At 46.5% G+C, this 27,477-nt stretch overlaps 7 protein-coding genes and 2 long non-coding RNA genes across 10 annotated transcripts; 6 read left to right on the top strand and 3 right to left on the bottom strand.

The window, feature by feature from the left end:
* The first annotated feature begins 767 nt into the window (after positions 1 to 767).
* Positions 768 to 3,981, top strand: LOC136195841 (uncharacterized). The gene is made up of 5 exons (XM_065985315.1): positions 768 to 1,815; positions 2,170 to 3,009; positions 3,068 to 3,424; positions 3,492 to 3,730; positions 3,787 to 3,981. The coding sequence occupies exons 1-5, from the start codon at positions 1,077 to 1,079 to the stop codon at positions 3,895 to 3,897; spliced, it is 2,286 nt and encodes a 761-aa protein (XP_065841387.1). The 5' UTR covers positions 768 to 1,076; the 3' UTR covers positions 3,898 to 3,981.
* Positions 3,982 to 4,161: 180 nt separating this feature from the next.
* Positions 4,162 to 5,109, top strand: LOC136196301 (indolethylamine N-methyltransferase-like). The gene has a single exon (XM_065985823.1). The coding sequence runs from the start codon at positions 4,162 to 4,164 to the stop codon at positions 5,107 to 5,109; it is 948 nt and encodes a 315-aa protein (XP_065841895.1).
* Positions 5,110 to 5,613: 504 nt separating this feature from the next.
* On the top strand, positions 5,614 to 7,199 carry LOC136195924 (kelch domain-containing protein 2-like). Its single transcript, XM_065985405.1, has 6 exons — positions 5,614 to 6,170; positions 6,228 to 6,382; positions 6,433 to 6,615; positions 6,681 to 6,828; positions 6,876 to 6,934; positions 6,991 to 7,199. Exons 1-6 carry the CDS (start codon positions 5,618 to 5,620, stop codon positions 7,051 to 7,053), a joined length of 1,161 nt encoding a protein of 386 aa, XP_065841477.1. The 5' UTR covers positions 5,614 to 5,617; the 3' UTR covers positions 7,054 to 7,199.
* LOC136196300 (scoloptoxin SSD14-like) lies at positions 7,105 to 9,244 on the bottom strand. The gene is given in 2 exon segments (XM_065985822.1): positions 7,105 to 8,543; positions 8,545 to 9,244. Coding segments are annotated over 2 exon segments (1,578 nt in total). The 3' UTR covers positions 7,105 to 7,665.
* On the top strand, positions 9,091 to 11,816 carry LOC136195923 (uncharacterized). The gene is made up of 3 exons (XM_065985404.1): positions 9,091 to 10,050; positions 10,519 to 11,532; positions 11,596 to 11,816. Exons 1-3 carry the CDS (start codon positions 9,612 to 9,614, stop codon positions 11,658 to 11,660), a joined length of 1,518 nt encoding a protein of 505 aa, XP_065841476.1. The 5' UTR covers positions 9,091 to 9,611; the 3' UTR covers positions 11,661 to 11,816.
* A 565-nt stretch (positions 11,817 to 12,381) lies between these two features.
* LOC136196299 (uncharacterized) lies at positions 12,382 to 18,901 on the top strand. The gene is made up of 16 exons (XM_065985821.1): positions 12,382 to 14,122; positions 14,179 to 14,610; positions 14,664 to 14,705; positions 14,769 to 14,840; positions 14,903 to 15,076; positions 15,123 to 15,170; positions 15,228 to 15,269; positions 15,372 to 15,488; positions 15,543 to 15,572; positions 15,623 to 17,463; positions 17,515 to 17,654; positions 17,715 to 17,794; positions 17,844 to 17,903; positions 17,959 to 18,281; positions 18,338 to 18,604; positions 18,658 to 18,901. The coding sequence occupies exons 1-16, from the start codon at positions 12,382 to 12,384 to the stop codon at positions 18,769 to 18,771; spliced, it is 5,523 nt and encodes a 1,840-aa protein (XP_065841893.1). The 3' UTR covers positions 18,772 to 18,901.
* A 270-nt stretch (positions 18,902 to 19,171) lies between these two features.
* Positions 19,172 to 21,475, top strand: LOC136196377 (uncharacterized). Its single transcript, XR_010672152.1, has 6 exons — positions 19,172 to 19,304; positions 19,366 to 19,409; positions 19,463 to 19,670; positions 19,722 to 19,807; positions 20,892 to 20,957; positions 21,016 to 21,475. It is a non-coding gene; the product is annotated as an uncharacterized lncRNA (long non-coding RNA).
* LOC136196376 (uncharacterized) lies at positions 21,435 to 23,502 on the bottom strand. 2 transcript variants are annotated; one of them, XR_010672151.1, is made up of 7 exons: positions 23,436 to 23,502; positions 23,181 to 23,375; positions 22,834 to 22,880; positions 22,258 to 22,459; positions 22,157 to 22,210; positions 22,004 to 22,106; positions 21,435 to 21,772 (listed from the first exon to the last, which is right to left on the bottom strand). It is a non-coding gene; the product is annotated as an uncharacterized lncRNA (long non-coding RNA). The 2 variants fall into 2 exon arrangements; XR_010672150.1 differs by having other exon boundaries at positions 22,258 to 22,456.
* Positions 23,503 to 23,666: 164 nt separating this feature from the next.
* On the bottom strand, positions 23,667 to 27,471 carry LOC136196378 (uncharacterized). The gene is made up of 7 exons (XM_065985915.1): positions 25,994 to 27,471; positions 25,712 to 25,941; positions 25,337 to 25,459; positions 25,066 to 25,277; positions 24,438 to 25,011; positions 24,198 to 24,373; positions 23,667 to 24,130 (listed from the first exon to the last, which is right to left on the bottom strand). Exons 1-7 carry the CDS (start codon positions 26,946 to 26,948, stop codon positions 23,875 to 23,877), a joined length of 2,526 nt encoding a protein of 841 aa, XP_065841987.1. The 5' UTR covers positions 26,949 to 27,471; the 3' UTR covers positions 23,667 to 23,874.
* Between the last annotated feature and the right edge of the window lie 6 nt (positions 27,472 to 27,477).

Here is a 27,477-nt window from a genome sequence, read left to right as displayed (position 1 = left end):
AAGCCGGCGGCTTTCTGCAATTAGGTTCCATCGATTTCGATGTGACAATCGAACAGGCAGCAAAAGGTACCGGCTTTATTATCACCGCCCAAGGACCCATAATCGACATCGGAGCAATCATCGGCAAATTCAACGCTGACTTCTTGCCCGCTGAGCTATCGGCCTTACTTAGAAAAGCTTCTATGATCGATTTCAAAATTCTCGAGCCACGGCTTAGAGTTCCAGTGGGCACGGGCGCTTCCGGGTTTGTCGTTCAACTATCGGGTCGACCTCAAATCGCCGGCTGGGCTGGAGTGCGCCTGAGCTGCGCCATCGCTAAAACAGACACTGGCACTGCCATGGCAGGAGGTTTTGAATTTGCGAATATTGGATTTGCCGGTGTTATACAAAAACTGACTGGAATCGACGTTTCGTTTCTCAAACTTTTAGACCGATCATTGAAAGTCGCCGTTGTCATATCATCAAAGACGATGCCAGGTGTGAAACTACACGGCGACGTCCTGAATAAAATTGCCATACGACGAGGACTCTTTGTTCTCGTTTCCCACCGACTGCGAAGGAGACAGCTTCTGCAAGTTTTGCAAACAAACACTTGGACCGGATGCTAGTTTGCAACTCAGCGTCACGATTAGTTCAATTGCACAATTCGTCATTGCAGCGAGCATCAATAATATACAACTCGGCGGCGGAATCGAGTTGAGTCGTTGCGCTCTCGAATTCGGCATTGGGACCGAGACATACATCGGAATCAGCGCGACACTCGCCCTTTCAAACCCTCCTCTGAAATTCACAGGCGAACTGCGTGCCGGAGCTGACGGAGTCACCATAACAATGCTCATGCAGGGAATATGGAAACGCGCCTTCTGGATTGACTATCTCGCCTTTGGCAACGGTATCATCTCAGCAACTCTGAAGCCGTCTCTACCGTTTCTCACTGGCCTCGAGCTCGGAGGTGAAGTGTGGCTTGGTCGCATTGACAGCGGAAACGAAATCAGAATTCGCGTCTACGTCGGCATCGACGTTTTGAATCCAAGTGACATTTATTTCTATGGATCTGTCAATCAGCTTACTGTACAATGGCAGCGATAATGCGAGCGTTCGACTTCAACGTTCCGTTGCCGCCTGTCTTAGCCAATAGCGGTTTTCCGGAGGGACTACTGGTCTCTTATTCGTCAACGGCGAGAGAACTGCGTCCGTCGGCAATCACTATCCCCCAGGGAATTGTCATCAACGGAACACTCGACATTCTCGGCTTCCGTCTCAAAGTTTACATCGACGTCGGATTGCCGCGTGGAATTAAATTGAATATTCGCATGACGCCGCTGAATATTGCCGGCGGTCTTATCAAACTCTATAAATCGAGAAGTGACAGCTCGAATGGCCCTATGCTCGTTGCCGATGTCAAACTTCTGCCTCTTCCGTCCATCAACGTGGCGGCAAGCGGATACGTCAGTTTTCTCTACGGGATGATCGAACGCGAAGTCTACTTGCGAATCACCAATTCGCAGTTCGTCTTCTATATTCGTGGACGATTCTTCTTGTTCGACTCGATCTTGAAGATCTACGCACCGTACGGATCACTCGAGAAGGCATCGTTTCAAATCTTCGGTCGCCTGTTGGGTCAGTGGTTCAGGCAGATTCAACAACGCGTTGTGTCAATTATAAAAAGTGGCGCTGATGCGGCAACGCAACAAATTTCTAGGGCCCAGGCTAAAGTTTCATCAGCCCAATCAAAGCTGAATAGCGCTATTTGGAAATTAGGACGCGCTCGCTACCAAGTCTCTCGCCTGTGTCGAACAAGATACTGCCGTCGATGTACGTAAGTTTAGTTAGTAACTTCTATAGCATGGATAACGTCCCTCCCACCCCTCTCAAAATTAAAGCTTCTAAATGCCGAGGTTCCTATGAAATAGCCGAGGAAGTCTTCCTAAAACGATTTTAAAACTCGCGTGTTTATATGATTAATTAACGGTAAGGAAATTTAGAACTTTTAGTTAAAGTGTTCCGTAATATATGTGAGAAGTTCCTTTTCATTGATTTAATTGTAGATAGTTAGTGCCATACAGTAGACTAATTAATCGTAAAAAAATTAATTTATTATAGATTAAAAGTGTAGTTAAGGCGGCTTGTCGAACTAATATTACCTTTATTAATGGTTTACTTCTATAGGGTGCGTTGGCTGTCCCTCTTGGAACAGATGCTGCCGTCGCTTTTGGGGTAAATGCATCGGTTGTCCGAGATGGAACAGTTGCTGTTGGACGACGCCAGACGTGATCTGCGAAGCAGCTAATGCTGCATGCCGAATTTCGCGGAGAATTGCCTACGCTGCTCTATGGGTTGCCGAGAGACTCTACAGGAGTGCGAGAGCAATTCTCTACTTTGCTAATAAAGCCTTGGACAGAGTTAAGTACGCCGTTCGAGTTGGTGCAAGTGCTGCCAGTGCAATTACCCGATTCGCCTTAGGAGGGCTCATCAAAATCTATATCATTGACTTCAACATCAAAGTCGGATTGGTCGAAAGCGGAAATTTTGGAGGCCGAATCAAAGTGTCCTTTCTTAGAAAGCGTAGCATCTCGATAAAGTTCCAACTGCGTTTGAAGAGCGTTCGCGAGATGGCTCGCGATTTGGCCGACGCTATAATTCCGGGCATCAGCGGTCGACGTCGACGCGACGTCACCGAGAGATTGCGACGCAATATGCTGGACTACAGTCATCGTCACTACATGCCCGATCAGTATATTCGTCGACCGGGAACCGACGAAAAAGCTGGCGAAAGACGACAAAAGTTCGCCCGGCCCAATCCGACATCTTTTGCTGATTCTAGTGTTTGGCTGCGAAGACTTCGACGAGACGCTGTTTACGACGTTGAACAAGATATGATGACTGCTATGGCTCACGCCGAGACGCTCAAGGAGCAGCTAATAGCCTCTTCGAACGAGTCGGCTATACCGGAAGTGACTGACGATGAAGAGCCTGAAATTCTTATGGTAGACGCTTCGGTGGAAATGAGTAATTAAAAAATTAATTCTTTATAAATCATTAATTTTTCAATTATCTTTCTTTGCAGTTTCTGATGCTGACCGATGTGAACGCTTTGGTCGTTTGGAGTCGTTCATGCGCAGGCTGCCTGAGGCAATTTTGAGCGCCTCCGAAGAGTTGGAGCATTCGAATTCAAGTTACAAAACAACGTGCGAAGAATACACTCGCGATTTTCAAGAGGCCGAACAGTATCGTTTCGAAGCGATGAACCAAAGTCAAACGGCACAGGAAACGTTGCAAGACCTGTTAGAAAATTATGAAAATTCAAGTCTACCGAGCAACGTCAGCGTCATGTCGCAAGAAGAGAATAACAAATTAGAAATGAATATAACGGGAGAAATAGAAAGTGGAAACATGGACACGATGTATGACAAAGTCAAAGAAGGTATTCTATTTGGATTTACGCTTTTGCTTTAATTAACTAATTAATTTATAATAATGACTTTATGCAGATTTGGATTTGTGGAGTTCTACTGCCGAAAGACGATTGAAGGAGCAGAACAACCGGGGAATGGAGTCAATCATTGCTCTCTATCAACGAGACATAGAGAACAGAACTGGCTTGACGCTGGACGTTTACGTATCGGATCTGGTCAACCAGCTGTCGGTGATGTACGAAGGAGTTGAGCCTGACGACGATAAGTACGCAAATGCAACTGAAATTGTCAACAGTCTCAAAACCATTAAAAACGTAGGCAAATTCATTTTAATGTACTAATTATGTAACGGGTTCTTCTTCTTCTACAGAACGTGCTTCGTATGCTAACGCTGAGTCTTGAAGAGGCGAAAGAACTCTCCCAGACAACACTGGCGGAATTCAACTCAATCGAAGAAACGATGGTGTTCTGTCAACCATAGACGGGCAAGACATCATATTGATTATTTGTTGCGTGTTTGCGTTTTTGTCTCAAGTGATGTCTTTGTCCATTACCTACCTTCTGTTGCAATAGATAATTTTCCCCACGAACTATCTACTACTAGTAGTTGTCCGGGTTTCTCGTCCCACGTGATACAAAAAGAATGCTGCGGGCTAATGTTTAGCGCACGCGAGAGCGAGACTTCACCCGAAATTCCCGGAAATTCCGGCTGTCTGTGCTCTGAACACCAATCCCGCCCTCATCCATGACGGCATCGGAAGGTAAAGCGACGCTTTGCAGCGGCGAAGACTACATCCGTCACTTCGATCCGAACGCCTTCATCGGAGAGTACTACTTCGACGAAGCGATCGACGAAAGCGACCTACATCCGTTCGTCTTGTCAAAGCTGCACGACTTCTACGCGAAAACAGCCCAATTCCGCCCCAATTCGGCGTTCGTCTTGGAGTTCGGCGGAGGAGCGACGGTATCGCATCTGATCAGTTGCACGCAATACGCATCGACCATCGTTCTCGCCGATTACACGCCCGCCTCTTTGGAGACAATGGATCGTTGGCGAAAGACGACTCCGTCCAACAAAGAAGAGGAGCCGCCCACGCCCACGCACGAGAGAAAGTCGCCCACGCCCACGCACGAGAGAAAGTCGCCCACGCCCACGCACGAGAGAAAGTCGCCCACGCCCACGCACGAGAGAAAGTCGCCCACGCCCACGCACGATTGGACGTCCTTCTTTCGGTATGTCGTTCGAAATCTCGAGACGAACGACGACGACGAGGCGCCGGCTCGACGGGCCGCCGAGCTCAGAGTCAAACTCTCGTCGCTCGTACCGTGCAACATTCTCGACGACGAACCTCTGCGAAGCGATGGCTATGACAGAGCGTTCGACGTCGTCTCGTCGTCGTTTTGCTTGGAAGTCGCCTGTCGGACTCGCACGGAGTTCAAGTCGTCTGTCAAGAAATTGGCGGCGTTGCTCAAAGGGAGTGGCTCGTGGCTCGTTCTCAATTGCGTTCTTGGCGAGAATAGCTATCCGGTCGGTGACAAGGTGTTCTTTGCTCTGTCTCTGACTGACGTTGTTGTCAAGGAAGCTCTCGACGAAGCCGGATTTCGTCTCGTCGAGTTCGAATCGATAGCTCTTAGACAGAAGGTTGAAGGCCTCGCCACAGCTGCCTGTCATGCAGTTGGTCAACTGAAGTGACAGATATCTTATTTGCTGACTCTTCGGCATTTACTTTCAACGCGGCGATGAAATGACTCCTGACATGATTACCTACTTTGCGTATTGAACCGAGGCGACAATCAATTTTTTATTGACAGGGTTCTCTTTTAGAATTCCATTGATGACGTCACCTTAGTCAAGGTAAAAGGCTTCGTAAATAAAACAGAAATGACGTATATAATAAGTAACTGGAAAATATTTTCTCATATCCCTATATACACGGAGTGGCCGATCAAAAATGGTCACGTGTCATTGACCTCAATAGCAGGAAGGAGCACGCGTACGCGTCTCATCTACACGAATCATGATTTGCATGAGCATGCGATGTGTCAAAGGTCATTCCGATCTCTCCTCATCGTTCTACGAAGCCACGTCGGCTCCTTGCTGTCGTTTGGCCTCTTGAAAACGTATTTTTGAGCGATTTTTGCAAAGGGGCGTTCCTCACATCAGCTCTCATCCCGTCTTCTTCCGTTCACCGTCGAAAAAAATGTCGTCCACCTGTCCGTCATCTCGATGGGGACACGTCGCGGTCGCGATCGACGAGAAAATGCTCCTGTGGGGCGGCAAAGCGACGCGAGAAGCGACGGGAGAGAAATTCTATTGCTCTTCCGATCGGATCGAGTGTTTGAATCTCGAAACGAGCGAATGGAGTCGAAAACGAGCAATATCGAAAATCGCCGACTCTGACGCACCTCATCCCTGTGTCCACGCACAAGTTGGTGTCGTGCATAATCGGGATATTTATCAATTTGGCGGTGTCTATAATTCGTCGTGTGATGGACTTCGTCTCTATTTCGACGATATTCATAAGTTGGATGGATCGACGCTCGAATGGGAGTGCATTCGTCCCAGTGACCAATCCACGCCCACGGGGAGAAGGAATCATGGAATGTGCGTCTTAGGGAAGAAAGGAGACGAATGTCTTGTCGTGATGGGCGGTTTTGGAACGGAGACACCGGAGGGATCTCATTTCATTCCTTATTCGAAATATCCTGATAGGGGATGGAATAATGACGTTTGGTTGTTTTCCCTACGAAAGAGTGAGTGACGCGTTTAGATTTCTTTTGAATTTGATGTTGACATTTCTTTGATTGAAGGAATTTGGATTCCAGCTCGATGCACGGGAGAAAACCCACAGCCTCGATCCGCGCATTCCTTCACTGCAATTGACACTAATCGAGCCGTTCTCATTGGTGGTAGTGACGGTACAAGGTTATTCAATGATGCATTCGTTTTTCAATTAAGTTCAATGGTACATTGTTTCTCTCTATATGTTAGTTGAATGTATAATTTTTTGTGTAGGAGTGGATCCAAGTTCATACTGATGGGCCACATCGTCTTCTTCCCTTAGCTGGTCATTCAACTACTGTTGCTCATATATCAGGATTAGGACCATCTGCCATCGTCTTGTGGGGAGAGACTGATGACAATGCCGTGGTCTCCTTTGCTCAATTAATTCTCATCGATTCTTTGCAATGTTATAAAGTAATGACGACTGTTTAATTAATAACATTATTTCTGTAACGATTCAAATATTATTTTTTAAACAGGTGGCGTTGGCTCATACGACCATACGAACTGCATTTCAGTCAACGTGCTCTCTATCGAGAGACGATGTCCTATTTCTTCTACGATTTGGTGGAACGAATGATTTCAAAACGTGGAAACCAGTCGCCTTGCTAGACATTTTAAAATTTGGTAACTATTTTGAATTTTTGATTCCACCAAGTAACCTGTTTTGTTAGATTTGAAATCAGATGGCTTGAAGAGTGTTTCAGGAACGTCGTCATCACGTGCCCCAATAGTCTGTGCTTAATCCGTATATATATATTAATTGTATTTATATCTCTTTTTGTGTAGAGCTTGGAGTTGGAGTCATGTCCACTTCCCTGTCAAATAGCTGATCCTCATGACGCAGAGTAGGACCATGTCTCTGATGTTTACACATAGCATCATTTCCACCCAATTCACTCATCTCGTATATTTAGATACACTTATTACTGAGGGTTTGATTGAGATTATCTACTACACGTGATAGATTCCACTACCACCTCCGGGAAACTGACAGACGTTGCAAGAACTTTTCCGCGCTTTTCCGCGCTGTTTTCTACGACGGTTGCCTCTCGAGACGAGGAAATTCCACTGAAGTCGCCGCGGTAAATTCATTTGGCGCCTCCTTGTTCTTCCAAGCCGATTTTCTCCTAAGGACTAGGATATTCTCGCTTTTTCGAGCTTTTACGTGACGTAAGCTACGCTGAGACGCTGAGGAATCCGCTCGGCTCGACCGGTAAGAAACGCATTTGTCGAATCGTTTTCGTTCTGCCGAATTGGTTCGGCAAACGTTCGCGACACCTCGAAGGGGGCCCCCCTGTCTTAGACGCGGGAACGCCCCTCCACGATACGGTTAGCTCATTTGCGACGAAGGAACTTTTACGACTACGGCTTCCTCTTGTGACCTCCTGGGGAAGGGCCCCCTATTAGGGAATCAGGTCTCCTTCCGTGTTCCTAAACGAAAAATGCGTGCAGTCCTTTCCCCTAATACCCGTCCGGTTCGCCCTTCTTTCTCTTATCGCACGCGACAACGAGTTTTCCTTTTTCCTTCACAATCGCCTGAACGGCCAATCGACTTGAAGCGCACTTGACCACGTGACCCCTCGCCTCCAAACCCCGCCTCCACTCGTCAGGAAAATCCTCTTGAACGCACACGACGTCCGGCACGAGTTGATGATGAAATCGCGGCTCGTTGATCGCCTCGTCGAGCGCGTAACCGAAAACGAAATATTTCAAAAGCGTCAATACGACGCTACTAACGATCATGCGCGCACCCGAAGCTCCAATCGTAGCGACAAAGGCGTCGTTCTGATCCAATAAAATCATAGGCGATATCGACGACTGAGGTCGTTTTCCGGGTCTTAGATGATTTGACGCGAGATTGTAGGCGTGGTCGTATTTCTCCGACCTGGAGAAATTATTTAGGTGAGAGTTGTAGAGAAATCCGAGCGACTCGGAATAGATTCGGCTTCCGAAATACGCCCCTATGCTCGTCGTCATGGAGACGGCATTACCCTCGCCGTCGACGATGCAAAAGTGCGTCGTTCCTTTCTCGTGGGGAAGCACGTGGTGCCCGTCGTAGTATTCCGGTCGATGAGTCGTCGAAAAGTCGATTTTCGATTTCACCTTTTCCGCTTTGTCTGGGTCGAGTAATTCGTCGGCGGCAAATTCCCGCGCTTCTTTCGTGTCGCCCAACCTCGCGCGAGCGGCGAATCCGAACTTGAGAGCCTCCACGACGAGATGACGCGCTTCGTCGTCGAAAATGTCGAAATCGTCTTCGAACGTCGATAGGATGTTGAGTACGTATTGAATGACGACGCCGCTCGACGGCGGCGGCACGCCGCACACCGTCATACCCATGAATTTACTTTTCGTAGTCGTCGTCTCGTCGACGTCGTACGTGGCGAAGTCCTCGTAGGTGAACGCCTCCGGCCGCGTTGATTTCTTTGACCATGTCGTGCGCCAGTTGGCCTTTGTAAAATGGATCGGCGTTGCCGTGGGCGCCGATTTGGCGCAGCGTGCGTCCGAGCTCCAGCGCGGTAAAGCGATCGCCTTCGACTATGTAGCGCTTAGTGTCGGTCTTGAGAAAACGCCTTAGTTCGTCCGTAAACTTCGTTTCTCCTACGATTCCCAAGGCGCGTTCGGTCCAATTCGTGACGGGGAAACCGTTTTCTGCGACGTCAGTGGCTAGATCAAAGAGCTTTTGCCAGTCGACTCGTCCGTGTTTTTGCCAGAGTCGTTCGAGCCCTTTGAGTTCGCCCGGCACGCCCACGAATACACCTGGTCGTTGAGCGATTTTCTCTGGGATGATCGACTCGTCGATTCCCCGTGGCGCTTTTTCTCTAAAATTGATTGCCGTCGATTCTTTCGTCGCGCTGTCGTAATAGACGAGGAATCCGCCGCCGCCGAGTCCCGACGATTGGAAGTTGACGACGCCGAGGGAGAGAGCGACGGCGACGGCGGCGTCGGCCGCCGTGCCGTTCAGTTCGCGAAGGACATGCGTTCCGATCTTGGAGCATAGTTCCTGGTCGGTGGCAACGGCAGCATTTTCGTACGCGGTCATGGTGTCGGTTGATGCGCTTTGTGTAATTAATTGAGCAATATATAGGATATAGTTTCGTCTTACATACGTGCACTACTAAGCAGAATAATTTTGCAAAGAAACATAAAACTGACGGCCCGTACTCTCTTCTCCCCAATACCCGCCAAGTGCGCAACAAAATTTTCGAACTCGGAGCGCACTCAACCACGTGACCCCTCGCTTCGAAACCCTGCCTTCACTCGTCAGGTAATCTAAGGACTCTGGGAGTATGACCAAGTCGAGTAAGAAATGCTGAACGTGATTGCACGCGACCTCTTCCGGATTCCATTCCAAGACTCGCTGCACATGCGCAACCACAGTGTAAACAGCAATTGTTTTCAGCGCACAAATGTCTTTTCTTTTTTGTCTCCTCTTCGCGCTACTTTGCGCTCAGCCATTCTCGCCGGCGTTTGCAAAAGCGAAGGTCTTGATTCTCGGAGGCGGTTTCAGCGGATTGCAAGCCGCCCAAACTCTCAAAGAAAACGGCGTCGATTTTCTCCTCCTGGAGGGAAGCGATCACGTCGGAGGACGAGCGGCTTCCGTAACGGTAGACCAAATTCCCACCGACTCGTTCCTATGGTCGCGCGATCCGGCGAAGCCCGACGGCGATCCGGTCGACCCCTGGTTTAAAAAGTGCGGTCTCACTTGGTCGGAACTAGGGTCGATTGACTTGAAATTAATAAACGGATCCGGTGCCGATGTGACGGCAACGGCGTTAGCGCGTCAGTACGAATTCTACTCTATTCTGTCCGCTGCAGCAAGCGATTACGACCGCGGGCTCATACCAGGTAAACATACCATGGGGCGTTGGTCTGTTTGTTTTTGGTAGCGATTCTCCCGCGGAGAACACTATACCTCGCTTCCCGTATCTACACGTACACGAGCCGCATCCGGCAAGTCGCGCGTACCATGCACACAACTCTCCTAGTTAGATTTGGTATGTTCTAGCCTCGGGATCTTTGGCGAGGCGATGACATACCATAACAAAGGCCCTATCGTTTTACCTTATGATTATGCGCCTAAATTAATTAAGGCGGTCGTGCATGGAGGCCCGTATCACCTCTCTCCCCTAAGTTAATTGCTTTCATTCGTGATTTATCGAATCTACTACTCCGAGTCTTTGTTTGTGAAGCCACCTAAGGAATCTTGGGCACAGCTCAATAGTAATATATTGATTAGCGTTTTAAATTAATTAATTAATTATTTAATTAATTAATAGCAGCAACTTATTTTAAGTTCTGTCGTCTCTGCGCTAGATTCGCGATCACCGAGCCTCGAAGCTCTTCTTACTATGTACGGATGGCACGCCAAGGAGCCAATAGACTGGTTCGTTGAGTGGTATTTCTTTGAACTCGATTTCGGACTGAGAGCACACGCTCAATCGGCTGCGCATTACTTATTTCTTCACTCGCCTACGAGTGGAATTGACTCCGGCTCGCACTTTCAATACAGCAAAAACGAGTTGAAATCTTCGAAATTCCTGCCCAACTGCATGAAGGATATGATCTTTTCGGGCAGCCTGCAAAACAATATCGTTCTCAATGCTAAAGTGACGTCAATTGCTCACAATTCGTCAGGCGTGACGGTGACGACAGAATCAGGCGAAACGTACGAAGGCGACTACGCTATAGTGACGTTCAGTCTAGGCGTGCTACAGCGCAATATGATCGAATTCAGACCTCAATTGCCCTTTTGGAAACGACTCGCTTGGAGCGAGTTCGACATGATGACAACGACAATCCTATACGTCGTCTTCGAGCGGAATCTCTCCCTAAGCGCCGAATACTTCACCTACCTAACCCACGATCTCGACAAAAGCTGGATAAGAGACGTCACCCCGCTTCTGACTCACCTACCGGAATACGTCAACAAGACCGTCCTACACCTTCACACAACGGGCCAATACGCCGCTAGACTAATCGATCAGGCTTGGAGTAAAACGTTCGACGATATCACAGCAATCATGGTCATTATGTTCGGTGAAAAACCGTCGAACATCTACATGTCGTCGCCCGGCAACGACCCGCTTCTACTCGGAGGTAATCCCGCGTGGCCGGTCGGCGCTTCGTGGGCCGATTTCGACGACGTGCGTCGGCCCGTCGGTCGACTCTATTTCGCCGGCGATTTGTGTTGGTATTATCGCGTCGTTCGTTCGGCGCTTGTTAGTGGAAACGAGACGGCGAATGTCGTGACGTCGTGCATGAACGGGGGATCGTGCACCTATAGGCAGTTCGCTCAAACGTCGTCTCCTGAAGAGTGTCCGACGACATGTAATTTTAATTAATTAAATTTTAGAAAAGAATTTTGGGTTATGTTGCTTTTGTTTTTATTAGCGGGAGAGTCGAGAGTGGGTGCTGGGATGGTTGCTGTTGCTCTACTTTGTCTGCTCGTTATGTGAACTAAACAATGGCTTTGAGCTTCAAGGTAAATGCTAATTCTCTTTCTTGGTCGTTTCTTTTTTTTCTCTCGTTCCGTGGGTTGATTTGCTTTTTTTGGAATGTTGTCTAACCGTCTGCAAGTTTGTTCAAATACCTCTAGACAGGATTGTCGAGAAAAGACACGAACAACGTAGCCTACGTCTCATTCAAATTCTAGAAAATCGAAATCTCCTTGGAGATCACCCAAGGAGTGTACCCATAAAGCAAAAGAGTTCTAAAAGATCTCTCAACGCACGTGGACAACGTATAAGAAAATAGCATTTACACCCTTACATCATTAATTAAGCGTTCACTTGAAAACGCCCAAGAACCTACTGTGGAATATTAATTGCGCATGAATTGGGAGAGGAGGGCCCCGCGCGGGGGAGGGAGCCGGAGGGCCCTGCAAAGAAACAGTATCTTTCGCAAAAAGATATAGGTCTGCACAGCTAGAGAATCAAAATTCAAACGGCGAGACATTTTCTTATGTCGCAGACTTGATCGACTGATCGAAAGACGATGCCACCCTAGAAAAGATCGAATGCAGGGCCGTCGTACATACCAGGCACCTTCGCAAAGCATCAGCTGCACAAACAGTGTTGCTATTGGGCCGGTCTGCTCCTAAGGGATCCGAGTAGTACTGTATTGCAGCACTTCGACGCCGCGATCATTCTGGCGCATCCGGGTCTTCATTCCGAACAAATGAGTCACGGCGAAGAACTGCTGGATTCAGCCTCTTCTCGTGTCTTGGAAGCGAATCGAAACAATCAGGAAGTTGTTTTGCAGGGTAATCTAAAGGATTCGCTTGGTTTTACTGCTAAAAAAAGATCGAGTGCGAAAAGTGAGATCAAACCTAGTCTTCATGACGCTGCGAGAAAGGGAGACTTGTCAACGTGTGAGTATTTGATCAAATCGGCTGGAGCTCATGTCAATGCACCTAACAAGTATCAAGAGCAACCGCTACACGCCGCTGCTGCTTGTGGACACGTTAAAGTTTGTAAATATCTGATTGAAAATGGTGCTGATATACTCGCAGAAGGAATCCTGAAACGACAACCTATACACTACGCTGCGATAAGGGGCCGTGTATCAGTATGTGAGTATTTGATCAAATCGGCTGGAGCTCATGTCAATGCACGTGACGAGAACCAAGAGCAACCGCTACACATTGCTGCTAGTTATGGACACGTTGAAGTTTGTGAGTACCTAATTGAAAATGGTGCTGATAAACTCGGAGAAGGATCCGGGAAACGACAACCTATTCACTGCGCTGCGAGTGGGGGCCATGTGTCAGTATGTGAGTATTTGATCAAATCGGCTGGAGCTCATGTCGATGCACGTGATGATAATGGGAATTGCCCTCTACACGCAGCAGCAGCTTCCGGGAGTGCGAAAGTTTGTCAGTTCTTACTTGAAATCAACCCGGATCTTCTGAAAGTATGTAATAACAAAGGAGATCAAGCAATTTTTAACGCGATCAGTCACCGGTATGACGGGGTCTTTTCGTACCTTTTATCACAATACCCTGATGCCGATTTAATAAGTCAGAAAATGGGAAGCAAGTTGCTTAAGAAGTTGTCAATTGATCGTCCTGCCATGATTCGCTCCTTCCTCTCTCGTCGTGCTGTTGACTCTACTCTTCTTCAAAAGCATTGGAAAGCACTAGGAATGGTCTCTTTATTTTTCTGTGATAAGGACAATCTCTCCTATCTCTTTTCTTGCATTAGTGAAAAGAAAGTTAAGGTAAAAGCGTTGAACGCGTGGCTCACTGAAGCCGCACAGGGTCACGGCCGAAAAATTCTTCATTGGCTTGTGAATGAAGGTTGTATGGACGACTCTGGAGTTGCAGCTTCTGATCATTGTCAAAAAAGTATCTACGACGTTCTTTGGTCAAGTGATGCTAGAGTAGATGTAGTGAGTAGTGCCATAGGAGATATTTCTTCGTCTTTGGCGAATTTCAAAGCAGTTTTGGATATATCAAAGAAAACCGAGAAGGGAAAAGCGTCAGCAAAGACTGTTCATAAATCGTTATGCCAAGATCCATTTGCGTTAGCGTCTCGTCGGAACAAGACGGCCGTGTTCAAGCAAATTCTTTCAGGTCAGTATGTTCAAGAATTGGAAGACGATCACAATTTTCGCAGTGATAACACGAGGGCATTAAAAGCTTACTTAATTCGTCTATCGCAAAAAGAAATTAGAAGAAGTAAAGAGATACTCTCGGTCTGTTTGGAACTTGTGCGAAATGGTGCAGACGTTCACGTTACCGACGAAGAACAGAAGTCATTGCTCCACTACGTGGCAAGTGACGGTCACGAAGAAATGTGTCGCTTATTGCTAGAGAGAGGAGCAAACCCTCTCTCTAAGGATTCATCAGGAAACTTACCGTGGGAACTGGCATTTTCTTCGCATCATAATGACTTGGCAACATACTTGCGCAAATTTGGTAAGTTGACTTTTCAGTAACTAACATAATCAATGCAACTTATCTTATCAATGAAGGTTCTATTCCTGACGAAATCCTAGCTGAGGGAGGGGATGCTGTAAATGTTTACTCGTCTGCTTTCAGGGACGGCGCAGCTTCGTGCACGTTCTTTCGAGTAGATGTTGTTGGAAAAGACGGCAGTGGAAAAACGAGCCTCATCAAGTCTCTCACTAGGCAGAAATTTAATTTGAAGGAGCCGAGCACGGAAGGCGTCGAAACAGCTTGTGAAGTGGTTGTCAAGGAAACCTGCAATTGGGCTAAAAAAGTTGAAATTCGAGAGCGCAAGCGCGTTTATGACAAAGCGGCGGCTGCATCAGTTGCTAAACGTCTAAAGGAAACAAATCCGAGTCTTGGAGAAGACGTTACTTCTCCACAAGTAGACGACGCAGTGTCTGTTATTGATAAGACGAACTACCGGAATCAAGTCACTGATGTGGCTGATGACTTAGGTACGTGTTTCTGTTCGATCCGCTGCATCTGAGTTTGACATTTACGATTGCAGACGAGGATGAGCTTTTTGAAGTTATATTTTCGTTTCTATCAGGTTTGGTTTGTCTTTTACGTCGTGATGGCAAAATAACATAATTAACTCTTATCGGTGAGACAGATTGGGCATCGGAACCTCAATCATTGACACATAAGGAGCAAGAGACGAGACCTTCTCCGAATAATGAGGAAGGTACGATTGTAATTTCCTTATTAGCTTTTTGCTTTCTGCGTTTGTGACTTTTTCCGGCAAAGGCGTGGCTATCGGTGAGATGGGATGCGCATTGCCTTCTGCTGAACCTCAATCATTGACGCATTGTGTTCCGGCACGAAATTATTTCATGTTTTCTTTGTCTGATCTATTTTTAATGAAAATACCGCAACCTCCAACTTTTGAAGAAAAAAAGCTTCGTTATGATCGCAATGACTGTACGATATAAATAATCATTTTTTAAAGCATTATATCGGATTTTAGGTAAGACAAATGATCAGCATCAACTCAGCGGTGGGGCTCTCGACTTAGGTACGTGAGACTATTATTACTGCGTTTGCCTTCTTTAATTTTTGCACTTGAGTGCAGGTGAAGGTAAACTTCTTAAAGACGTTCCGTCGTTGTCACCAGGTTTGTGTTTCTTTCTTTGTCGTGGTAGCGTAGCAGCGTCTTGCTTATAGGTAAAAAGAAAGCGAATTGTTCACCGACTACTGATCTGTCATCTTTTGTTAGACCTATCTTCAGTGGAGATTCTGAACGGAGTTCCAACTTTTCAGGAAGAAGATTCGGAGGACTCTGCCTCAATTCAGTTGCATCACTATAGTGACGAAGAAGATGCACGCAATACCAGTAAAACGAACAATTACTTATTTACAGTGCTCTAAAAATGAGTTTTAATTTAAGATGGAAGCCGAAGAAGTGAAGAGAATTCAGGTTCCGACCTTGATGTGTAAAATATTTAATCAACCAATCGCTTATTTTAGGCGAGTGCCAACAGCCTCTTCCTCATTTAACCAATATATTGAGGGACCCTCCTTCACCACCGTTTTCATCTGCTAATGTGAGCGAATCAGATACTTCATCGCCTTCCAGAGACGCTTACGCGGATGTTGATGCAAGTTCTAATCTATCAGCATCGGTCGGTGCGCTTACTAGAGTGTACCTGGCGGATCCGGCCGCCCTCAATCAGGCGTCGTCTGATATTTACATTGATCTCCTTGACTACGGTGGTCAGCACATTTACTACACCACTCATTTCTCTTTTCTCAACAAGGAAGCGATTTATTTCGTTGTGTTTGACGTCTCTCTTCCTCTCGGCGAACTGGCTAAGTCGACGTTTCGTTCCCCAGACGGCAAACATGAGGAAATCGCAGTTGATTTAACGGAGACCAATTATGACCGACTAGAAGAATGGTTATCCTCCATATGCGTCATGGAACCGCCTGCACAACCATCGTTGCCAACGGATGGGCAAGTTGATCGCCAGCCGCCGTATATTTTTCTAGTTGGAACTCATCGAGACAAACTTGGTCGCCGTAAGAAAGAAGTGCAAACATTCCTGAATGCACAAAACGAATACTTGAAGAAAAAATTTGAAGGAAAGGACTTTTCTTATCACATCATTCCTGCGTCCTCTGACCTGCTGTTCTACGCAGTAGATAACACAAAGTCTTCACCTGGAGAAAAAGCGAAAAGGGATCCAAGCATTATTTCCTTAGAGAAAGACGTAGAGGACTTTGCTAAAAACTTGTCACGTGTCATTCCTCTTCGTTGGCTTAAATTTGAAGCCTACGTCAGAAACCTCAGAACCAAAAATCCGAACGAAAAAGTAATCAGCATCGACTCACTTCGCCAAGCAGCGAAAAAAGAAGCTAAAGTTATAGACGATGACGAGTTCAACCTTCTGATACGTTTCCTCACAAACCGAGCCGTGCTTCTGTATCATCCACTTCCGGGAGTTACTAATCGCTCGGCTGTTGTCGACGTTCAATGGCTGGCTAAGGTTTTTCAAAAAGTTGTGACGGTTCACTTGCAACACCAAACGCCTCCAGTGTACCACGAAGATTTGGAAAGAGCCAAATGCAAGGGTATAGTAACGTCTTCGTACTTGAATTATCTTCTGTCAGAATACTCCGACTATCAAAAAGAGATCAATGATTTGCTGATCTTTTTTGACATCGTTTGTCCGTATAAGATCTTGGAGAAGACTGGCAACGCGGCTTCTGACGACGACAACGACGAAAGAGACTACGTATGTCTGAGTTCTTCAGACGATGTTAACCGGAGAAGATGCCAGCCTGGAGGTCCCGTCCTCGCGTATTTCGTGCCCTGTCTACTCACAAAAGACGAAGGGTCGTGCGCAGGAAAATCCGCTGCTGAACCTCTCATCTTGTTTTCGAAAAAGTATCGAATTCCCCAAACGCTCTTTTACCGATTAATGACTCGACTGGCAAGTCGTTTTGGTTGTTTTCCTCAACTGCATCCGAGTGTGGGCTACTTCGTCGTGCACTACGATCATCGATTGGAAATTCGCCTGAACAAATATTCAATATCGTTCACCGTATTACCTATTCGCGGGGACAAAGTCGTGAGCCAGGTGTGCGGTCGTGTACGCGAATTCGTCGTTGCTACTGCGAAGGACTGCAAAAGGAACGGCATGGCTGGACTTGAGCTTCATCTCGGATGTCTCGCAGAAGATTCTTCCTCTGTAGCCGACGAAAGTTTTTTCTCCGTAGACGATTTCCTGTCGGGCGATATTGCGGAAGCTTCAGAGTACAGCGAAGAAGTGATCTCGTTTTGGCATCCGAAGACCGATGTTGTCGTTGTGAGTTGCTATAATAATGTGATGTTTTCAGATAGACTATTGTGTTTGCAGGAATTCTCCGGTGGTCCGCAAAATCCTTCTCCTCGAGTGAATCCATCAGTAATCACTTCGGCACCTATAGCGGCTATTGGACGAAACGCCATTGCACAAGATCTCAGCACCAAGAAATTTGTCACTAATAATTATAATTAGTAAGGAGTTTGGCAATTGTTCTGTTGGTTCTGTATAGTGTATGTCTATTTGTCTTTTAGTTACCTGAATGGAAAGAGAATAGATGAAAGTTTGCCGGTGGCTCTTCAAGGGGCAAGACGTGCTCAAACCTCGAATAAAGGTAGAAGAAGCCAGCGCGTCAGTTTCTTTAATTAAAATGCGCGTATTAGAAACGTCGAGCGCTAGCAGGAGTGCCGGCTCCCGAGAAAACGAGTCTAACGACAATTCAAGTATTATTGGTTTTTGGTGCGCCTTTTATAGTTTTTCCACTGATGGTTTTTTTAGTTACTTGGGAAACGATCGTTGCTAATCTTCTCGGAGACGAACCTCATTCGTGTACACACGAACTATCAGCCTATTTGGACAAGGAAGATGACTGCGGTGACAATTGGAAAAGACTTGCTGAACAACTCCTCGACGACAGCGACAAGAAAATCAAATCTCTGGAGCAGATGCAAGAAGAGCGGCGAAGTCCAACAATAGGCGTCCTCAAGAAGTGGGTTCAGCAGAGCGACCCGCGCGACGCCACCGTTCGCGCCCTGGTCAATGCCTTGACGGTCATATATAGAACGGACGCGGCACTATCCGTCTGCAAATATATTGAACAGGTTTGCTAGAATTTCTCTATTATAGGTACGTATAGCGATGACTCGTTATTTTGCAGCCTTCCGGCGGTCCTCTTCTGACTTGGCGCAGAGTAGTCGCTCCCATCGTAGCGGACGAAGAAAAATCGCAGGAATTGGCTGCTGCGTTAGGCATCAAATGCAAGGCTTTTTGCACTGCAGACGGAATTATTCTGGCGTGGATGAAACGCGATTTCGCGGAAGCGACTGTCGAGGCACTGTTGCGAGCGTGCCGTAAAATCGGCGTCTTTGACGACGTCCAAGCGGCCGCTACTAGGAAAAGGCTAACATTTCCGTCGCTCTCAACGGTTTATACACTGCGACAGAATTCTTCGGGAACTCATTTTCTACGTTTCTTTAGGCTATTGAGGAAAATATTGAGCCTTCTCACAAGCGAAGACATTCTTCAAGTTCAGAAGGCGAGAATTCGTTCGCTAAAAAGTCGGCATCTGGGGGAGTCGAGCCAGACAGTTAAATCGCATCATATTAATTAATTAAGTAATTAAGTAAGTAAGTAAGTAAGTAATTAAATAATTAATTAAATAATCGTTTACTCCTTTTAACTAAATAATTTAATTAAGAATGTATGAATTTTTATCAAAGGACCTATTAGTACACGTGTACGTTCTTTGCGGGAATTCAGGTATACTGGTACATTCGTGAAAGTCATCTATGTAGGTAGAATGCGTGGTAAATAATGTATGATTTTATTCTTTTTATTCGTAACGATTTCTTCTTGTTTTAGATTTACAAATGAAATCTAGCGAAATGCCTTTGATATCGTCTTCAATGCAGGTACATAACATGAATACAGAACTCTCAAAGATAGGATTAAAATATTCGGCAATGTGTTTTACGTATTGCGCAAGCGCAGTGCTTCGCTCGACGTCAGCGTCATCAATGCTCGTCGTTCTTCTTCAAATTTGAAGTTTTGACCGTCTTCCTGCCACTAGAAAGTCAGTACGGACAATTTTTTAGTGGATCGCAATCTACTCCAGACGTCGCGAGGTACGTGACGCTCGTTTTCGACGTTTTTAGGCGTGTTTTTCATTCAGGCTTTGTTATTTAGGACGAATTTTGTTCAGAAAGGACACTCGTCTCGTGCGTGTGCGTGTACGTGTTCAGTTTTCACTGTTTTTCGCTCTTTTGGAAGAAATCTCGAGCAGGTTATCCGGGACGCCGATTTCCCGTATACGTCTTTTCGTCTTCGTCGCGTATCCGCTCGTAGCAAAGCCATCATGCGCGATCCGCTCTTCGGTTCCTATCCGAAGGTCTTTTGAGACCCGTCTTCAAAGTCCTGACGAGTTTTCGAGAAGAGAAACAGCTCGAATCGTCGTATCCGTCGATCAATGAACGAATCGAAAGCCTAACACGGTACGAATCGCTCTTACGACGATTACTTCGGTATTTATAAATAATCTGCAGGCAAGCGATGCCTCGCGAATGGCGAAAAGTTACTCTTCGCCGCTTCGACGAAGTTCCAAGCCAGGGAACTATCGAAATCGTTTCAGGTAAGGAAGAACGGGCGATTATCTAGTGGTGTTGGACTAAGTTTTCGAGGATTCTTAAACGGGGCGTGGGTAATCCTAATTTGTAACGGAAGTGGGGTCATTTTGGCCAAAATTTGACGCGCAACGAACGTTCGATCTTGTAGATTTGTCAAACTAACAAAACACAACAGATTTAGCGCGTTTATTCGAGAATCGGCGAGGTCAGGTTTTTTAGCATCCCTGAACTATAGCACATGGTTTTTGGTCCAAAACCTCATGTCTCAGAATTTCGATTTCTTTACGTAAAACGATAGACCTCTAGTATCTACATGACTCCACGGTCTCAAATTCGCCAATCGCGTCGAATATTTTTTATTTCAAAAGGGCGTGGCTAATTAACGTGTACCGGAAGTGGGTTTTTATAGTGCGAAATTTAACCCGTACGAGATGTTTGACCGTGCGGGGTTGTTCTACTAATAAAGTAGAGTAGATCGAGCGCTTTTCGTTGGAAATCCGGGAAGTCAATTTTTTAGCATCCGTGAACTATATAGGCTCGAATCCAGCCTGTTATCCGGGCGGCTCTTACTGCGTGAGCCTGGACAACAGGCTGGCGACACTGCTTGTTTGTGGGGCGTGGTTGGGCGTAACCCAATTAGGCGTCGGCCAATAAGCAGCCGGCTTCGCCAAACTGGGCTGCAGTCTCTGATTGGTCACTTAGAGTCATGTGATCAAACGACGTCATTTCTAAAGACATTAAAGACGTCAATTGATCACATGACTCTAAGTGACCAATCAGAGACTGCAGCCCAGTTTGGCGAAGCCGGCTGCTTATTGGCCGACGGCTAATTGGGTTACGCCCAACAACGCCCCACAAACAAGCAGTGTCGCCAGCCTGTTGTCCAGGCTCACGCAGTAAGAGCCGCCCGGATAACAGGCTGGATTCGAGCCTATGAACTATAGCACATGGTTTTTGGTCTGTTTTTGGTCACCTCTTCGATTTCCGATATTTCTCTATGAAATAGTAGATATCAGTTGCCTGTTTGACCTCGCGGTTCCAAATTGACGTCACGCCTCAAATTGTGCCTAAAATTGGCATTTTTTGTAGATGATAATATCACTGCGTGGATCAAGTCCTTCCTCCTCCCCCGCAGTCTTTCCTCACCCATTCAAGGTTAGTAACACGTGTATATTTATTAGGATTCAATTGTCTAATTCTCTTTTCATTTCAGTTCTCTCCTCTCTCCCACTCTTCGATCAATCCGACGATGTTTCGATGCAGAAAGAAGAAGACGCTGACGAAGCCATCACCCTGGGGACTTGGGTGAAAGTCTCCCTCCTTGTGGGCTGGAGGTTAATCAGCGCCTCCCTCCCTGGCAGCCGGAGGCTAATCAGCTGTCCCCCTGGGGACTTGGGATAAAGTCTCGCTCCTTGAGGGCTGGAGGATAATCCGCTCTTCCCTGGGGACTTGGGTTATAGTCTCCCTCCTTGGGGGCTGGAGGTCAATGTGCCTTTCCCCCTTGTGGACTTGGGTTAAAGTCCACTGTGGAGACTGCAGTCTCAGTCTCTCACTGGAGCGGCGGCACAGGGACGACGACCAGAAAAGGAGGAGGAGGAGGAGAGACGAGAGAGGAAACATTTTAAATTTTAATTAGTTTATACGGGATATTTATTAAATAAAAATTTGAGCATGACTCCTTCTATGTTATCGCGAGAGATATATACGCGCGGACATGCAGCAAAGTCGTCTGCGCGCTTTAGCTTAGGGACTTCCGCGCTGAAGGCATGCTTCATCCACGCGCGCGCCGCGAGTCCCTAAGCTAAAGTGCGCGCCGCCTTCGTCTCCATACCCTGGAGATCGAAAGCTACCTAAAACTATTGATATTACTTCATGCACTAGAAATCTCATGCACAACAAAAACAGCGTGACGTGTTCTTTCCCTCTTCTTTCTTCTTCATTGCTGCCATTTTTTTCCAAACACGGAGAAGCTAAAAAAATGAATCCGTTTAGTAAAATTACATCACGATGGTTTGAATTTGATATTCTACATGTAGCCCACCGTCAGAGTTCACTCGGTCTGAAAATACATGGGCTACTACTACAGAGAGCCGCTCCCAAACGGACTCTACATTGGGAGAGGCTTGGGACCACGCCTCCGTACACGTACACATTGGACCCCCAAAAGAGACCCGCTTACATGACGAGCCAGCAAAACGTACCTTAATGACAGTTTCCTCCTTCAGTCATCCTTCAGACGGTTGCAAAGCGCTCCTGCTGCTCTTTCGAATGGCGAATTCAAACATGGCGGCCATGCGGTCATCCCTAAGAGAGACGAACGACGTGGATTAGAAGTACTGTGGAAAGGTTCTTACGTCGAAGGAATGAGAAAATCGGCTCGAGGACCCATCGAGGGGAGCCTCACCACACTGAGAAGACAATCGGATGCCAATCGATTCAAACAAAACGATAATACCGGTGCGACTGAAAGAAATTGGCTGGATTTTGTTCTGCGGCGCTCGTCTGTTTCGACAAACGACCCAACGTTATCCGGGATTGCTGATGACGCAATAAAAACTCTGACACGTGCTCGTTTCCTATTGATTCCGATTGATTCGCCATTTCCTTCATCATTCTTCGCGAAACGATGACTCCAATAATATATGGCGTTTGATCTACTAGGAACCGCAACTAAACCCTAGTGCAAGGTGCAGGGACCCGTGCACACTATCGAAGTTCTGCGACGAGCACGGATGCGTTCTCAAAAATCTGCTCTAAGACCGGAGGTTGTCCCGTCTACGCTCTCTGCTTCGTACAAAACATGGAAGTTTCATGCATACCATGCCACTAAGCCTTCGAATGAGCCCCAACCCGCCCTTGATTGTACACTGGCAGAAATCGAGCCTAGTGTTTAGATTCAGTCGGAAATCGGCCTAAGCCCAAAACGCGGCTAGTGGCACAGCATGCAATCAAACTCTATGTGCAATGCGGAGAGGCCCGCCCTCTAAGTGCAGGCCTACACCACTAGGGACCCCAAAAGAATGAGACGAACCTTATGATCCATTGATTCGCTGCGCAGCGAGGAAACACATGCTTCACCTAAGAAACAAAATGAGTTAATTCAGTTAGAGTTCTTCTTTCCAATTAAAAAAGAAGCGTGGAACCCACGCGAGCGACAAGAGCGTGTTGCGCTTGACTGAGCAAGCCATCGACAGAAAAGCACATTAATTAATTAATTAAAAGAATTTCGATTCCGCGTGAAAGGGCCCCCAAACCAGAGCCCTAAACGAATGGACGCGCAGTCATCGAGTATAGACTTAGACTTAGGTAACCAAGACAAACGGTCACAGTGAACGGCGCAGGGGTAAAAGCAGAAGCGATGGAGGTGGGATTGCTTACCAGGGGTCGGATGCATGCCGTCTCCACGCATGAAACTCGAAGGAGGCCCCCGGATTCGTTCGGGAAGATCGTCGGAAGAACGCTTCCAAGGCAGCTCGGCGAACGTTATCCGCCATCCTGCTCTTTAGACGACGACCGTTTCGTCTCTGAGAGGCGCGTCGTGTCCATGCACGGACTCGGAGATCGAGCGAACGTCTAAAGAAAGCATGCGCGTTTCCCAACACTAGAAATAACGAAGACGTTCCCGGTGCTTACCTGTACAAGGCTGCGTTCCAGGTACAGTGGCCCGTTCTTTGTCGAGCGATTTAATCCGCGATCCGGTGATGGTCACGTGTTTATATGTTATGTGCAAACACAGCCATGTGCTACAGCTGCGGATGGATCGTTACATATAAAGACGGTCTACTCTCATGGCAATAATTATTGCAAGGGAGACGATCTACCTCTTATTGCAGGAAATATTGCACGAGATACTGCCTACGTCCGTTTCACGAAAAACACGTCACGTGTTTATATGCCTATTTGTTTCGCGAAAGAACGAGGCTAAGATTCAAGGGTTACAGAAGCAATTACACAAATCACAGTTTACCAGCCAGAAGAAAAAGCAAACGAAACGAAAAGCTAACACATACTAGTAGAATATAGATATACGCGTCTACGAGTGCTGAAAGTCTAGCTAAAACCACGTGACTGATCATTCGGTATTGAACTCAACCATGACCGGCAGATGGTCGGAAATTTCTTTCCAACTTGCAAACAATGGCATTCGTTCCGTGCTGCCGTTCGAAATAATGTAATTCCCGTTGTCATCTTTCATGAGCTCGGGATTCAGTACTTCGCAATTTTCAATTCCCGGCGTATGGCTTTCACTGTCCCAAACGTAGTCGCGAATATGTTTCGATGGAATCCTAGTATACTCCCAGCTCGAATCGCCGTCCCTGTGCTTACACCTATAGTAAATAGGACGTCATTTATCGACGAATCGCGTAGGACGAAGTCCATGCAGTTTCTTCTTACGGTTCACTTCCGGCCGGTTTGTCCATATTGAAATCGCCAGCTAAGTAGACCTTTCCTACGTCTCTACCTTTTTCTGCTTCTTCCTTGGCAAACTCCTGTGCACGAGCTTGATAAAGTCTGCTCGCTGCCAATGTATTGAAGGCATTTTCGACATGGACAGAAAAGACTGTGACTCGCTGAGAGAAAAAATCAGAGTCATACATCCAAACTGTATATATATACGGTTATATAACGGATTACCTTCTTATTCGTTTCAAATGTGCATCCGAACATCCCACGACGAAAAGGAACTTTCAAGTCCCTGCATTCAACTAGAGTCACATAATTCGAGTCGTACGCAATGCCGAGTTCTTTCGTTTCTGATGACACTTTCAACATTTTTCCGTACAGATTCGACGCCAAACCCGAAAGCTCTTGAAGCGCTAGGATGTGGAAACGGTCGAAGACACGCGTATACGCTACTTTATGTTTAAACTCTTTTTCGTCAGGCAGATTAACGTTGACGCGAAACAGGTTGAAGTATTGCAGATTCCACGTTCCAATTTTTGCATTCGTAGACGGATCTTGAAAGCGAACAGGCAAATGATCGCTGAGATCGTAACTTCGCGCGAAAGGCTTATTTTGTCGGAATTCTGAAGAGGGAACAAATTTCTTGTAAAGTTCATTTAGTCTTTCGCCTGGTTGCGCTTCGGGATAATATTGGTGAAGTAGACGCGTGCTGTGACTCACGAGCAGATGATCGTAATGGGATTCCGAACTCTTACTGCTATCTTTTGGAGTGGTATCCCCGGTGTCGTGGAACCGCATATCTGACCTACACAACAAAAAAAGACATTAGGATTTTTAAAAGCGTTGCTTGGTAACGCACAGCGTCCTTATCACGTCGTGCATTTCTTTTACTCCTCCAATATTAAAGTCGCCTCCTATCAAAACGTTTTTGCACTCAGGCGCGGAGCTCAATTCATCGTCTATTTGCTTTCGGAGATTTTGTAATTGGTCTGGTCTTACAATCGCATGGAACGCCAAATGAACATTGAAAAAGTGAAAGCACTGTTGCTCTTTCTTTTGTACGGGTTTATACTGCAATAACAAGGGAGAGACATAAACGATTATTTAGAACACAGGTGGCATGCTCATACCCTAAATCGACAATAAATTCCGTAAGCGCTGATAACTGAAAGTTCAAAACACTTTTCGGTGTCTACAACACTGCTTCTGTAGTAGAAATCCGTCCCGCTTTCATAAGGTATCTCTATCTTCCTCTATAAAGAAAATGTTTAATTAAGTCACACATGCAAAGTAAATATTTTTATGTATGAGTGCACTAGTCAATAACGTGCAGGCGTAATGATCTCAGTGAGAAAACGTTTGGAACTAAGAGCGAATATAGAAAGATCTACTACATTACTAGAAGTAATTGTAATATTACGCTATAGATGTCGCTTGACAAGGAAGCCTCTCAAAATACAGAATCATTAATTAAGATACTTCTAAAAGTAAATTTAAGCACTTACATGTAGGCGACGGCGACCAGGTATTTTTTCGGTCTTTGACATTGGCCACTTCTTAGACGCTCTGTCATAGTGGAGCGTTTTCAGCTCATTATCTAATTGTGGAGACATAGAGGGAATTTCTTGAACTGCCATGATGTCCGTTGCCCGGAAAATTTCGACCAACGTTTCTTTAACAGAAGTGCCAAGATCTCGTTCTAATCTCGAAACTCCGTTAATATTCATCGAGCCAACTATTAGTTTCATACAGATAAAAGAATCATTAGAAAAATTGCAATTGCTTACATATACGTCCGTTGGGAATGACGTCCAAGTCGCTTACTGACACGCCCGATCCTAATTTGTTTGCCTCAGTTATAATGATTCGAGCGTGATCGTACGTAAACCGAGGCCCACAATAGTAAACCGAATTCACAGGTTTAAAAAACGAAAATAAACTTAGTACTTTCGTATGCGATTTTGACATAGCGCATGACTCAGACGCGTCTTTGAATACTAGAGCCGGCACGGCGACAGCTCGAGTCAGTGGATTATTCGTTATTTGCCGGAAAAACGAAGCGCCGTTGCGAATAGCGAAATTATGTACGCATCTGAGAGCGATCATATTAGCTCTATCTGCAAATTGACACGATTTCAGAGCGTTGCTAATATCTTCTTTCAATTTGTTTGTGGCCGTGTAATAGGAGGAGAGTTGGTATGGATGGCTATTTAACAGCTCCGGCAAGATGAGCCAATCGGTATCTTTCGTCTGCCACGCGCCAGTCCACATAGGAAACGCGTAGGCGTGGGGTACGTGTGTAGATTGAGTTGATTCTTTGAGAAGTGCAACCGAGAAAGGGAAATCGTCTTGAAACGAATACTTTTCGATCGAAAAAGTCGATTGAAGAAATCTAAACGCTAGCGTTTTCGCATCAATACGTTTTTTCGAGAGAGGGTTCTCAAAGCACTTAGAGACAGTCAGTACGATCCGATCCGATAGAAGAACACCTTCGCAACGCACGAACTCGGACTCCTTGTCCACGATCGTTCCGAACACGTGCATGCGTTCAGATAAAGGTGCATTTTCATCACCATTCGGCGCGAGAAAATCTCGACGCAAGCGCAAGGGACTTCGAGCGATCTCCGTCCAATTCGCCACATCTCTGCGAAGGAGAGACTCCGAGTCGACTGTTGACGATTGCCCGGCTTGCGTCAGCAGCGCGAAGAAGAGTGCAAAATACGAAAGCGACATCATCATCATCACGTTGGTATACTCGCAAATGCACAAGTGATATGTCGCGTCAAACGGTGAGTCTTATATGCACCTCGCTTCCTAGGTTCTGAACGCGCGTGCATGGGCTCGGCCACGCGCGTGAGCCCGGGCCGCGGGGTCATTGGCACGCCTCTATAAGGAAAAAACGAGTAATAGCAGAAAGAGCGCACCGACTATCAAAGCCCCTAAAGACGTACGGAAAGTCACTACGGCGGAACGAGTCAAAAGACTGGATTCAAGAGCCAGTTTAAGCCGAACTCGATCAGAAAAGTCTCGAACAGGAAAATCGACATAAAACCGAAAACAATTAAAAATTCGACGGTGCGTTACCGCATCGCCAAATTAGACCTTGACCTTTTCCGGTCGCGAGGCGCGCCGTCACGCCCACGCGCGATCGAACAATAGAAGACATCAAACATAAAACTAGGCTAGACGCCAACGCGGCATCATTAGTAAAAACGATCACAACGATGCACGTCGCACTCGGTGCACTGTGCCTACTAGTCGCCTATCAGAC

This window comes from Oscarella lobularis, chromosome 15 (genome assembly GCF_947507565.1).
Source record: "Oscarella lobularis chromosome 15, ooOscLobu1.1, whole genome shotgun sequence".
Taxonomy (NCBI): Eukaryota; Metazoa; Porifera; class Homoscleromorpha; order Homosclerophorida; family Oscarellidae; genus Oscarella; species Oscarella lobularis.
This window is presented reverse-complemented; position numbering and strand designations above follow the sequence as displayed.